The sequence below is a fragment of the Molothrus aeneus genome, chromosome 4 (genome assembly GCF_037042795.1).
Source record: "Molothrus aeneus isolate 106 chromosome 4, BPBGC_Maene_1.0, whole genome shotgun sequence".
Lineage (NCBI taxonomy): Eukaryota > Metazoa > Chordata > Aves > Passeriformes > Icteridae > Molothrus > Molothrus aeneus.
The window spans coordinates 48,163,876-48,178,474 of record NC_089649.1 but is presented as its reverse complement, the minus strand read 5'-3'; the positions used below and the strand labels follow the sequence as shown (position 1 = coordinate 48,178,474).

General features: G+C 40.8%; 1 protein-coding gene across 1 annotated transcript in view; it reads right to left on the bottom strand.

Annotated features, from left to right (window-relative positions):
• Positions 1-9,782, bottom strand: part of GABRA4 (gamma-aminobutyric acid type A receptor subunit alpha4) — a 39,780-nt gene extending 29,998 nt beyond the window's left edge. Inside the window, exons 1-3 of the mRNA XM_066548461.1 lie at positions 9,640-9,782; positions 9,421-9,539; positions 205-272 (exon numbers count right to left, since the gene is read on the bottom strand). Of these exons, the coding sequence (XP_066404558.1) occupies positions 205-272; positions 9,421-9,539; positions 9,640-9,722 (270 nt within the window). The 5' untranslated portion in view covers positions 9,723-9,782. The remainder of the gene's footprint in view (positions 1-204; positions 273-9,420; positions 9,540-9,639) is intronic.
• Between the last annotated feature and the right edge of the window lie 4,817 nt (positions 9,783-14,599).

Sequence of the window (14,599 nt, the reverse complement as noted above, 5' to 3'; positions counted from 1 at the left end):
GAATTTCTTAAGCCAGCCAAAACCAACTGAAAGTGTGACCAGAATCAGGCCTTATGTATCTAATTATAACCTGTAAATTAAGCTGTTACTAATCTTGCCTAATTTGCATGATTGACAGAACAGTACAGATGAAGCATCCACTCCTACTGCAGCTAATGGTTTCTCAGAACCAGGGAATGGCATTTTAATCCCAGAAATACGTACCATTTCTACATCAGAAACAGGTCCAAAACTGGTGACATATATATCTGTTTTGACTTCAGTAACAGGACCTAATGTATGAAAAGGAAGTGAGCAAGAAAATTTGAATTTTGCAGGTCAACAATTCCCATAAATGATCCTGGTGTGTGAACAGTTACCGCTTTCAGGGTTCTGTGGACGAGCAAGAGCAAAATGCAAACAGAGGTCAATTCAGATAAGTCTCAAATAAGAAGCACTTCTCAATTACCTTTACCACATAAGTAAACCAAAAGCAGCATTGCCATGCAAATCCCCATTCAGAAAACCAAAGTTGACTCAAGTGCTAAGAAAACTGATGCCAAAAAATTAAAAGGCTCACTAAAAACACCATTCTACTTTACAACAAGCACTGAATCCCAGAAATCCACTTTCCTCAAAGCATTTATTGCTAATATTTGGACCTACTGGCAATAACTGGGCAACAGACATTAGCGTGCCATGTACCATGTAATTCAGTATCACAGGATCAGGAACTGCATCCACTTCCTGAGATGTACTTAAGTGCTCTAATACTAATATCCAAAATAAAAGATGGAGGTCTAAGTACCTTTGAGGGTTTGAACCAAGATGCACATTCTGCTACAATGTCTGTCTTGAAAGAACCAAAGATACTTAGGACACTGCCAAAAACAGTGCACTGAACAGAGGTTTTGCACTCTCACAGCTGCCTATGGCAAATCAACCACCAGAAAAAGCAGTTTCATTTTAATGTATTATTTCTTTTACTACCTTGAAATCTTAAATGGGCGTTTGCTCTTCAGTACACTCTACATTTCCCCTTAAACCAAGAAAACATGCACTAATTTCACTGGGATTTAGGTCTCTTCCTAATGTCTTAATCTAGAAGGCTGCTAATCATGATCAGCTGTTATGATGATTTTGTGATCAAAGCATTAACTAACAGTTTAATTCAGGTAATTAACTCACATCATAAATTTGATAAAGAAATCTACTGAAGGTCTTACCAAACAGTATCTGTTTGAAAAAAAATGCATTATCTACAAATTCACAACCAGATTCTAAACCCCTCCAACTCAAATTACTATAAAGGGCAAGTGGCTCAAGTCTGATACATCAGGTTTTATCATAATATTTGCAATCTAAAAATGAAAGAAGGAAAGATTCAACAGAGTTAGCAGCAGAAGAAGGTCCCACTTGAAAAGAAAAAAAATTCTAAAATATCAGTCTTCACAGATGTCACTTTGAATCAAATGGTAAAAGATAAAAAAAGAAGTAAGCAATGAGAAAACAGGGAAATTGAAGTTCTTGCACCTAGAATAAGTCTCAAGCTCTGAACAAAAAGTAAAAGAGAACCATGCAAAATTGTTTTACTATAGAATTTGCCAATAATTTAGAGATGAAAAGCTAAGAATTTTTCATCTAAATGTCAAAAAGATTACTTTGCTGGAAGCTAAGTTTCTGAGAAGGGCACTTTTTCAAAATAAAAGTAGAAATTCCACTGTACAACAGTCGGTAGCTCAGAGATCCCTGGAAAGTTGTATAGTTTGGCATGTCTGTCTCAAAGAGGTTTTTAAGAAGCAACCACCAAGTTCCAGATTACACACTTTCATACCATGCCATTTGTTTTGCAATGGGTTACTACCTAAACATGGAAGCTGCTCCTTTTCTACAAATAACAAAGTGTTCATCAGTCAGGGAAATCCATGATCGCTTATTTTACTAACCACATGGTCCAATGACATTTCCTGAATATATTGATTTCTGGAGAGCAGAAGAGCTCCAAGAGATTAGAAGTGAAGACATTTATCTACAGTGCTAGAAAATAGGAGAGAAAAGCCCAGTCATATTTGCATGTAGAAATAGATGAGATTCAATTACCACTGATCTCCCATAAGCACACTTTTAAAATTTATCCAGGGTTGATTTAAATAGATAGATATTTATTTCATTTGATCTTGAAATATTTCTGCAATCAGTTCTACAGAATTGAAAAATTCATTTTCCCACATAGCTTTAATAAGAAAATACAGGAATTAGTCTTTGTTACTCAATAATAAGAGAATACTGAATACTGTACTCAGTTCCTGAAGGAATCCCTTTGAGGAACTGAGTTCAATATTCAGTACTCCTTTTTTACTAAGTAACAGAGACAAGTGGCTGAATTCTTTTCAGGAACTGCTTTACTTTTTAGTTCTAAGAAACTAAATAGGAATAGTCCTTAAATAAGCCCCAGGTCTTTAAGTGCTTTTCCTCTGATGGTATAGTCTTTTCTTTAGCTCACAGAACACTGTAATTTTACACTCATACCAAATTGAGCACGGGGACAGATTTTCCTACAGGTATGAGCTGCTTCTCCTCAGACATTGATTTCTTTTGTTTTATTAAATGATTACAGCTTCATGGGTGATAGGCATTGCAACTGTTTTTTGGAGTTTCTCAGAAAGAGGGAAGCTAAGATCAAGAGGATAATCTCCAAATCAGCAAGCCTACAAGTTAATGCTATTTAGAAACACTATAGCAGCAGCACAAGACTAAAACTATGTTTGAGTTCACTCTACAGTAACTGCTATTCTGCCCTCAAATATTTATTACTATGACCCATGAAAAAGAAGGAAGCAGGAACTCTCAGACAATTATGAGGCCACAAATATATTTCAGTTGCTTGTCCAACATGATGGCAGAAGAGTAACAAAACGGATGTGAAAATCACATTTTATTCCACTAGAAAATGGCAGATGAATGTGGATCTAGAGATACTTTAAAACATCATAACAGTTATCCAGCTAGTACAGACATACAAATCCTTGATTTGCAGCCAAAACCTTGGCCAAACAGTTCAGTGTCTGGTAGGAGCAAAGACAGTGAAGCTGATTATCTCCTTAATGCTTTCTCTCCAATTGCAGCCCTTTCATGCTCCATGTCTTCCACCTACACTGGCCTTAACAGTTGTGAAGTGACAAATCTTGGATTTTCTAGCACATCCCAGTACTTAATGCCAACCCAGGAGTATCTATGGCGACACCAATACCTACCTCTTATTCTTCTTGTTCTAGAAGAAAACATAGTTGGTAACAATAGCGGGGGTATAAATAGTGAGTCATGCTGCTGCCTCTTTTTTAAACTATTATTAATCGTGGGAATTCCTGTCAACGAGGAGGTGATCTGTAGTCACCTAACCTACTTTTACTGGTGATTTAAGCAGCCCTCCAAAATGAATGTGTTGCACCACTTAATCAACTCAGGCTCTGCAAGCAGAAGATCCTATTAGAATCCTTAACGCTCTATTACTGGCAATAAAATGCAGTGAGTTGTAAGAAGGCCAATTAACTTTAAATATGTCCATTTGGGCTTACCCCTCAATGGATCTTCACAAAGTATCTATCCACCATAAATCTTCAGGAATGCTGAAGAACTATTTATATCGTACTGGTGTGTATTTTTATGTCAATGAAATAGGAGGAGAGTCCTACACACTGCAGTGGGAACAGTTACGTCTGAATCACTGCTTGCAAGATAATATACTTTAAAGAAGCTCAGGCAGGATTAAAAGCAACCCCTGCAAAAAGCCAGAATAGTTCAGTGTTATAGGTGTTACATGTGGGCTGAAGAAGTGATGCCAGGCCCTAACCCTGGGAAGAGGAGTGCAAGAGAACTCTCCCATGCATTTTATGTCAACATATGGGTTGAACTGCAGCACAGCTCCCAGTGAAAGACTTCGGGTTCCATTATCTCTGCGTCTCCATAGGCAACTGTCACTGCAGAGATCCCTGCTGTATGTAAACACTCAAATCCTGAACAAGCTTTCTGTATATTGCAAATTTTGCCATCAAGGGTCCCACAACTAATCGGAAACATTAACAAAAAAAGCCTGTACAAAGGTTTCAACATACAAAGTGCAGTTATGCTGCTCAGTTATTGGTGCTATTATGAGATCAATCCTAGGATATATAAACCACATAAAATCATATTACATCAGTTCCTACAGCTACATTAAAAAAAAAGTAGTTGCTACAGATTTTTTTTTAAATATAACTACGTGTGAAAGACTTGGTGTTTTCTCTTTCCAAGTTCTTGCTGCCTGAATAGGGTTGACATTTTTTAAGTGAGGAAAAAAAGAAAAAAAAACCCCATCATATGAAATATGTTCTCTTGTTTCATTCTATCAGAAAGAACAGCTAAGGTCACTTGCTATATGTAAGAATTCTGCTCAGAAGCCGGAAGTAGGTAGGGCATTTTTAAAAAATTAATGCAGAATTCAAACACATGGGCTACATTCTCTACCAAAAGACAATACAACAAACACAGCAGCACACAATAACCTTTGTCTCTATGTATGTTCATCCATCAGCATGTTTGAACCTGAAAAGGGAAAAGTACACCTCCAGAAATTAGGAGACTACTATTTCTTTGCCTATTTATCAGCAAAACATCTCTGCTGAACCAGCCAATAAGCCTGCTACTGGTGCCAGTTTTCATGATGTGGACACCTGTCTACTAAGAACTGGACTAAGAATATCAGCTAATTTTATACAGATCACTGAACAACAGACAGATGGTAATGACTTCAAGCATTACTAACCGAGGCCAAATTCAAATCTGTCACCTACAGGTATCTAACACCATATCCTGTTAAGCTTTGAGTCATCAACTTTCACCAGCTGAGAAAGAATGGACAACTGCCGGGAAAAAAAAATGACCCACTTCCTTTTTCAATGCTCACTTCAAGTCCATTTGCAATCTAAATAGTAAAAATAAATTATAATATCTATTATGCTGAGCAATGGAACCTTTAAGGTACGCCTGAGTTCCTAGTAAGAGCAATTAATCACACAGATATTTTTATTTTCTCTAAAAAGAGAAAATTGCCTTTGCACTTCAAATGTATTCTGTGTTTATTTTCTGACTAAAGTCCTGCATAGACAGGAAATGAAACTCTTCAGAAATGCTGCTCATCAGCTGAACAACACACAGACTAAAGGGGCACAGAATCCTTCTCCTACCCTTCCTAGGGGAGACAATGGCCAATATATTTAATTCTACCAAGTACTCAGCTGCACTACTGAGCTGCACTCAGTCACAAGATCATGGGAAAGAACACAAAAGGAGGAAGAAAAGAAAAAGAAAAATGGATGAACACAGTCCTATTCCTTCTATTCAGGAGTCAGCAGCGGATTTCAAAGAGAAAGCCACGGAGCTAACACCAGTAGTTGATAGTGAGACTCAAAACTTATGCCAGGTTCTACCTCACACAAATTAACAGAACTCAGGAAGGGAGAGGGCTCCATCTTTCACCAGCTGATGGGCGACCACACCACAACACATCAGCAGCAGGTGTGGTTGTGGTGTGGTTGCCCATCAGTTGGTGAAAGATGGAGCCCTCTCCCTTGGTCAGTGGAACCCACTGACCAAGTTGTGGTCAGTGGGTTCCGCAGCTAACCTGAGAGCCTGGGGCAGGAGGCAAGTCACACACCACTTTCTTTCTTTGGTCTGGCCATACAATTGGCCAGTAAAAGCAAGATGTCAGAGATCAAATGTTGTCTGAAAGGCATAATTCATTACAATTAGCAGATACACAGGAGCACACAGTCTTGTCACCTCATCAGCTTCAGTCTCACTATTCCTTCCTACATCTCTAAGTCCAGGTTTAAGTGTGATTAGGTACTGTATCATGAAAATTTCAAAGACACCAGTACATTTTTCAAAGTTACTATCCAATACAGGTTTGAATCGGCTCTTGCAGGCCCTTACTAATGTCAAGAGTCACTCAGGTAAAGTCTGAAACCCTGCAAGGGTTTAAAATGGCAAATCAGACCCAGGCTCTTTACTTCAAGTGAATAAGGCTTCTTTCAAAGACTTTGGACTTCCACTGTCAGTTTGAAACTAATGACCAGAAAATAAGGTGATTTTTAGAGAAAATACAGCTTCTGAAATTTAATGTAATATACGAAATTTTAAAAGCAGATGAAAACTGTAGACAGGGTTTAGCTAGAGATGCTTCTACTTCAAACTTTTACAGCTGAATCAAAATAGTACTCTGGTAGTACGCTTGAAGTTTTCCAGCAGATGATGATTTTAATTAATGACACTACAAGCAGTTTCTGTAAAAACACTGGTTTTGTAGAGTGGTTTTAACCACAAAACCTACTTGGATTATAAATTGCATGCAGAAATTCAGGATAAGGGTATAACAGAACATAAAGTGTAGGGAATGAACTAACTTCACTTCCATCACACTATTTTCAAACATCATACAGCATTACTTTACTCATTAGTCCCTAAATACCTTCCATCTACCCAAATTCAAAACTCTTATGCATTTAAAGTCTTCCTGACAGCAGTCGCAGGGCTTTTTTCCTTTCTTACATGAAACTGCCCATTCTGCTTTATTTCATTCAATTGCTAGGTGACATTTCTTTGCTACTGAAGAGTAGCAAATCTAGAGAGTTATATTCTCCCCCTGCCTCAGCTTAATTGAACTTTCACCTAAATGGTCTTTTAGTAACCTTGTTAATAAACCCTTCTGGTTTTGTTTTTCACACTACCAAACCTTGCAGCTCCTGGTAAGGTGACAGCAATTTTTAAAGTTTATTAAATTAATTGAATTAAGTGAACTTACAATTCAAGGCGTCAATGCATAACTACCACCAAGAGAAGCTTCCACATACTCCACTGGTGTTCACAATTGTCCTGGGAGACATTTATAAGCATGCTGAGGCAATTTGACTTCTCCTCCAAAACTACCAAAGATTGTGCAAATTAATGATAGTATGGAGAATATTGATCCAGTTGTAGGAAATTTCCAAAATCAAACATTTTCTACTTTGCTCTGCACATGAATTATCTTCATGTATTTTTATTTGTGGTAATGCTGTAACATGCCAGCAAAATTCAGAACTTGGCTACCTCTCTGAGTCTGATTTTAAACATAATTTGTGCCAGAATTAGAAATATTTTCATCAATTTGAAGTTTAAAATCAGCATCAGTTAGTTCTCTGTGAGGCCTTTTGTTCTTAAAATAAAAACTTTGTTTCATTTCAGGCCCTGTGAAAACTAGATGGTGAATCAGCTTCAAGAAGAAAACAAAAATAAGTATTCTGCTGTTCATCAGAAAATGTATCTTTAACATTACCAAAACACACTGTACTTTCCATCTCTGAATATTCCCATTCCCTCTGACATTTTGTTTGCAATGCTATAAACTAGTGAGTGACCCACTTTCAAGCTACAAATCCCACTTCTGATAAAGATTTATCAGGAAAAAGCTCCAAAATAAAGGTAAAAGTTGATTTTTATATTCTCTATTTCAATAAATAGTCTGTAGTTATTACTCTGAGCAATGTCAAAAAGTGAAACCTGATCAATTACAGGAATTTCTTTCTTTGGTTGGTTTTGTTGTTTGGTTTTTTAATCCAAAGTTGTTCTTCTCAAATCAGGTGTAGATAATTTTCACTGTAAGGAGCTAGAGAGGCAAGTATCATTTTTAAAACCAAAGCATTTTCCCCCATGTTTTATTTAAAAGTTCAAAACTCAAAGATGAGTGGTTAAATGTTAGCCATAAAGATGGTTATGAGGAAGGAAGAAGCAAAATAATATCCATTTTGAGAAATATTGGCTCAGAGGTGTTTTCCCCAGCCTGAAATCTGAGTTTTTGCCTCCCTCTCTCATTTACTTCAATATTCCTAATGTGAAAGTTCAAGAAGATACAATGAACTTTTTCTCCTTGATTGCATTTTGCTGAAAGTCTTCCAAACTTACAGGGGAAAAATACCTACTCTTGCAAAACATCTTGCAAAGGACAACTGTATTAAAATAAAAATCACCATATATTACATATTTAGTGGTTGTTTAATTTTGGAAATCTGATAATGCTCATAAAGCATCTTTTCTAGATGACTAATTACTTGGCATTCAACCTAAAATGATGCCAAACTTAGCACATCTCTTGTACGCGTGCAGAAGTGTCTGTAACCTCTCCACAAAGACTAAATTGCAAAAGACTATCAGTTCCCAATGACTCCTCCGGGTGTTAATAAATTTAGCTTCCTTCTCACTTGATGTGTAAGCTAACTTAAGAAGGCCTCATTTATTCCACACACTCAAAATAATAAGAGTGGTCCATGGGTGCCAGGTGCTGTCCTTTAACAACCATGATCATGCATGTGAGAGCACTGCATATGGCATGTGGGGAATGTGCTGGCATACATGTCAGTGTGGATGGATCACATGTATGGAGAAGGTACTTTCAGAGGAGGAAGAAAGTATTTTGCAACATAAACCTACGCAAGGATCTCATTCAATCCTGTATTGGAAGGAGCCTATAAAAACCTCATTACAGCTCTGAGCTCATGAAAAGGTCTGTAGCATTTTTTAATAAATATTTTAATATTACTTTTACTATCAAATTTGCATTTTTAATACCTTCATTTCAGATTACAAAATAAACTTTTATTTTGCCTGGATCTTAATGATTTTTGGTTCCAAGACCATGCACAAAAACATCAAAATCATAAGGAACAGCAAGTCTGGCTGCTTCTTCAGCATCACAAAACTGCATCTTAACAGCCTGGGGAAAGGAAGAGGCCCAAAACCCCCACACGCAGAACACAGGTGAAGGCAAATTTAAAACCCCGCCACGTCTAATTCCTATACAGCAATCAAGTCTACTACTTCTAAATCAAACCTGGAATTTCAGCAACTGTGGTAAAGAACTGGCACCTGAGCTCTGATTTTCCCTAACTAGGGGAACAGAATCCATCAGACCTAACCTCCTAGACTGGTAAAAGTACACTTGTTTCTATTAGGACCCGATCGTGGCATTTACGGGTCAAAACCTGCCGAGAACGAGAAGAATATGGGTGTTAGACAGGTCACTCCGGACCCACCAAGCCAACGCGCACCGGCTTCAGTGCTTATTTTTTCCTCCGGCGCAGCAGCAGCCGCCCGATGCCGGGATGTGGGCAGAGCAGCAAAGTGGGGGCTGAGCCCGGGACCGCCCCAGCGGGGCCCCCGCGGCCAGGACTGCGCAGCACCCCCCGGGCTTTCGGGCCAGGCTCTGCCTCGCTGCCGGCCCCTCCCGGAGGGTTCGGATCCCGGAGCACGGATGGGGACACACCCCCACATTTTCGGTCAGCAGCGGGTCGGTCCGAGCGGTGAGCGCTGCGTCCCCCGCCCCAGCCCAGCGACCCCCCGCCCGCCGCCGGCACCGCGCCGCCACCGTACCCCCGAATCCCGGTCGCAGCCGGTTGTCATAGCCATCCAGGAGGCTGTTCAGGATGCTGGTAAAATTCTCCGGCCACAATTTCTCCTCTTTTTTGATCTGCCCTGGCGGCCCGGTGAGACTGCGAGGCAAAGAGGGAGCGGGTGAGCGGAGCCGCCGGGAGCAGCGGCACCGGACCGGCCGCCCGGGTCCCCCGGCGCCGCCGCCGCCGGGCTACTCACCAGGTCGCCAGGCACAGGCAGTGCAGGAGGGCGATGGAGAGACCCGAGGACATGGCGATGGCTGGCTCCTTGGCAGAAACCATCTTTGCATGCCATACTTCACGCCTGGCACCTTAAACGCCTTGTCCGGGGCGGGGAGGGGGACGCGGGGCCCGGCGGGGGGGCGGCGGCCCCCGGCGGTCCCACATGCGCGGCGCCCCGGTTGCCAAGCGCCCGGCACGGACGGAGGAGCGGCGAGCGAGTTTCCCCGCACCGTTAACTCTCTCGGGGCAACAGGCGCCGGGGCCCGCCGCTCCCCCCGCGCCCGCCCCCGCCCCGCCCCGCCCGCGGCCCCGCGCTCCGCCCCGCGCTCCCCTCCCGGCCCGGCCGGCGGCCGCCGCTGCCACCGGCGGCGGTGCGGGGGTGCGTGACAGCGCGGCAACGGCGGCCGGGGGCGTCGCGGGGGTGCCCGCGCTGGCGGAGCCTCCGCTCGTCCCGGTCGCCTCTGCTCCCCGCGAGGGGAACAAAACCGAGAGCGGGGGCGGGCGGGGGCGAATAATTCCCCAGCGAGGAGGGCTTGGGAGCAGGAGGGTCTCTCCGCTCCGGTAGGAGAGGAGATGGCAGGAGAGAGGTAGGAAGAGGAGGTGAAGGAAAGCTTTGACTTCAAGGTTAAAACAGAGCGCGCCCAAAACAGATGGAAGCGAGTGGGTTATCCCAGGTTTCTAAAAGCAAAAAATGCCAGAATAAGGGAATCGTTTCACATTATATCTGATGGGTTTTTTTCTTTTTTCTTTTCTTATCATTCCTATAATTAGGAAACGTGATTTGGTGACCCAAAAAAATTCCATTATGCAAGGTCCAAGGGATTCTGAAGAATTACAGTAAAATCCACTCAGAAGTGTTGTTAGTCTGTCACAAGCTATTGGGATGGTTGGGTGGAGGGGGAAGACTGGAGGAAAGGAAGAGAATGGGGAGTGTTCCATATGCAGTAAGTATTGGCAATAAACAACTTGTTCTTCTGATCAAGTGTGCTGCAGAGACAATCTTTGAGGTTTGAAAATCAGTGTGCGTGTCAATTTTAATGAGGGTGGTGAAATTCATCATGTACATAGGGCAGGTATTGTAATTGACTCAATGACTTCATGTCTTTTACTCTCAATGCCGACTGTAAAAAGTCTTTCTTCATTACTTACTCCACTATGTAGCATAGCACTGAAATGCCTGATCATCTTCAAAACCACTGTACATTTGAAATCTTCCTGATTGTACTTCAGAGCTTGCTCCAGCTAGGGTGCCCTTTGCTGATTCGCTTGCAAAACAATTAAAGCTGTGCTTGAAATCCATTTAGCTTGCTGACGCTGTTTATCTTTCAAAAACTCTGTCTAGGCAGTCAGTTCTGCTTCCAATTTTAAAAGCCCTATTCAGGCCTCTGCAGATTACTAGTCTGCTTCCTGAGATTTTGACAAGGATCCTCATCTCCTGACTGCTTTACAGGATTCTGATCTGACTGCCTTAGTGGAATGACAAATGTGCTGCCAAAACGTCACCGAGTGGGGCCGCCTGCCTATGGATGGCATACACGCCCTGTGCAGCGTTTACAAACCTGGACAGCACAGACGGTGGGATGTCACGCCAAGGTCACTTCAGCTCTTGTGATGAGGCTCTGTTTAACTCCACACACAGGTGAAAACCAGCACAACAGAGAGAGTCCACTGCTCTGTCTCCATTAGCAATCTGATCAGGAACAACAGAAGGATGGATGAACAGCTCTCCAGAAGTCTAATTTCACCAGTCAGATAAATTTCTCTTGGTTAATCATCCACTTGGGATCTTCTGTAAAGTGTTGTGATTTGTTTCTCTGGATCAATCTTCTGCTCTACCATGGACTGTGCCAGGGGGATACTGAGAACTCACCTCCAGTAAAGAGAGTGTCGAGTTTTTCTCCCTTGAAATAAAAAGTAGACCCTTATTGCAGAATATTGAAAATATTTCCTACTGAGATTATCTTATATAGGGATAACTCAGTTAAATTTTGCTGACAGAAGTGAAACTCAAAAAATGGAAGTGAGTGCAATAGAGGGTAATTGAGAACTGGGCAGAATCCTGCTGGCTAGTCACAAACTTAGGGCAAAACGTGGCTCTACAGCACTGTCACTTACTGCAGCTGCTGAGGAAGAAAACAAACACCCAGGCAGAACTGGGACACCCTTGGGTTTAGATTGTTTTAATACCTTCTGGATATATATAGACACCTGTGTGAGCTGAAATAGAAAATCTAGTGGTATTCACCAGTAATGATCTCACTACATGAACGTTGTGAGAAATGCTATCACACAACCCTCTCTCAAAGCCATGCCTGGAGTCAGTAGTTCTGCTACAGCTAGAAATCAAAGAAATTCTCCCTTTCATCAGTTCTAGGAACTGAGCTGGTCTTTGAATGATTTCCAAGTCCTTCAGAACAAAGAACAACATTATTGATACTTTTTGTTTCTTCAGTACAGGTACTTCAGTGAGGTAACTGAAGTAACATTCAGTAAAAGTAACAGTAGGTTACAAGATTTGTGGACATACCATGCAAGGGCAAGAAATACTCATGGCTTCTAAAAAGACGCTCATGCTCTTTTTTCTAAGAAAATGTAAACATAGTGCCCTCCTGTCATACCAAGCCTGCCTTCGGTTGTATTGATGCCGTATCTGGGTGCCACAGGACTGCATTTAGTCCCAACAGGTGCTAAAATTAATGAAAATTCACTTTGTATAAATTCACTTTGTATAAATTTAGAAAATTATTTCTAAAACCCCTCAAATTCATGAGTTGTTAATATCTCCCTTAAATCCAGCAATGATTATCAAGAAATCTATAAGATTAATTCCAAAACCAGACTATTTTCCTTGATATCTGAAAAACTGAATAATTTGTAGATTGATGAAGCATTTACAAAACTAGACTTGAAGGAAAAAGGATCTTAAAGCAGTTCAAAATAACAGTAAACAGTCCTGTAAGCCACATATAGCCCCTCTGAGTGTTTACAACTTAAGAGCTATTCTGGGGTTTTTTTTGGTAATGTATTTGTAGCATAAACACACAGAAACTCCAGAGGTTCTTCTTTGTCACCAGCAGATGTATGCTGTTTTGAAAAGTACTGCTTCAAATGGTCTTTGATCTCTTCACAGAATATCTGGGTTATATCATCTCTCTAAAATTACTTGATGACTCCCAGAAGGATTTAGTGGTCACAGGCTGGATTGATGGTCCCCAAAAGTGTTTGCTGAATTCAGCATTTTCCCAGCTTCTCCAGCTTTTACCATCAATTCTTCCAAGATTTCTCTGAAGAAATCTCACCCATCGGGGACTATTGTAAGAAGGGGACTATTTTTGCCAGGCTCCATATGCTCAGAAAGCACTTGAATTTTTTAAATAGAATTTTTTTTCTGTCCCTCTACTGATGTATCCTACTAATGATTTTTGATGAAGCAGACATTCTGGCCAAGCCTCAAAAGAAGGATTATCCAGAGCTATGGATCTTAAGTACAGCTTAATCATTTTTTATTTGTTATAACACAGAGAAGCAGATTTTCTTATCACCCTTCCCATTTCTACTTTACCATCAGATTAAGTGGAAATAAAAAGGAAGTCAGTTATTTTCTTGTGTTAATCATTATCTAACCTTTACAGGGTTTGTACTTTTTGGTTTTGCTGCTTTTTCTCCCCTTTGTAAACCATAGGCTCTATCAACACTACAAGTTATATAGGCAAATCATAGGTTCCATCCTTTCTCCCAGCAGATTTAATTATTCAGCTGATTTTTACCTGATTTAGTTTTGGCATCAAATCCATGAAGACAGACAAGCTAAGATTAAAAAGGCTGTGAAAATCTTTAATGCCCAGCTATATGTTGAGTAGTTAAAAAACTCTAACTGTTAGAAAAGAGAAGATAAAACTGAGATCACTGCCAAGTATCTCAATGTTTCTTTATCTAAATAGGTAAGTCATTGATTTTTTTTATTTTTTAGTTTCTATCCATACCAGTAGAATTTCTTACAATCTTGAACCAACAACTTGTCTTCACATAGATCCTTTTTAAAAAATCAGGGGTTGAGTATGCATTCTTTGGAAAATGCATACCCTCGATCCCTTTTTTGGTAAATGACCAAGAAAATATATGGATACCTTTACTGTACTAACTAAAGGGTCTTTCATTCCCTTGTTCTGCAACATCCACACTGATTACAGAGATCATGGAAACCTGCATGTCTTGGCTTTATCAAAACTTTGATCTGGAGTTCAGGGAAAGTCTGTACTACCTGATCAGGGAACAGTTTTCAATCAGGGAGGATACCAGGACACTGTGGGCCTTGCCTACACCTTAAGTGATGTGCTTATGGTTAAGGAATGTAGATTTTGGGTCTATTGATTGAAACTTAAGTTCTGCTCTGGGAACAGTAAGATAATAACAGTAAGATGAATAAGCTCTTTCTAGGTCTTCTTCCAATCCCAGCTTTCCCTGTAGTTCACTTTCCCAATATAGTTCTCGAAGTTTTCTTTCCAGGTTCCTATTTCAGTATCTGATCACAAAGTTTTTACCTACACACTTGCCTCTCTAAAGAACATACAGTCTAGATAAACAAGACTAAGTAAGGACTGGATACAAGAAAGTACTGTTATTTCTGTTCTGCTGGGAATAGAGACACAAAAAGTGGCAATGCAACACAATTTATGAAATGTAACTGCTTCCAATATAAGACATTTACAGGAGAACATGAGCTTAATTCCAGTCTGCTGTGTCCCAGGTCAGTTTTCTAGTCACATCCTCACCTGTCTTTTCAGAGCACAGCATAAGCTAGCTCTGTGTAAAACTGAACCTCCAGCTGGCCCAGCTCTGCTTCAGTTCCATGGCCAGAACTCCTACGAAACTGCAGGAGCTGATGCCGACATGCATTTAGCTGTGTATTTTTTCCTCTGACATATGGTATTTACAAG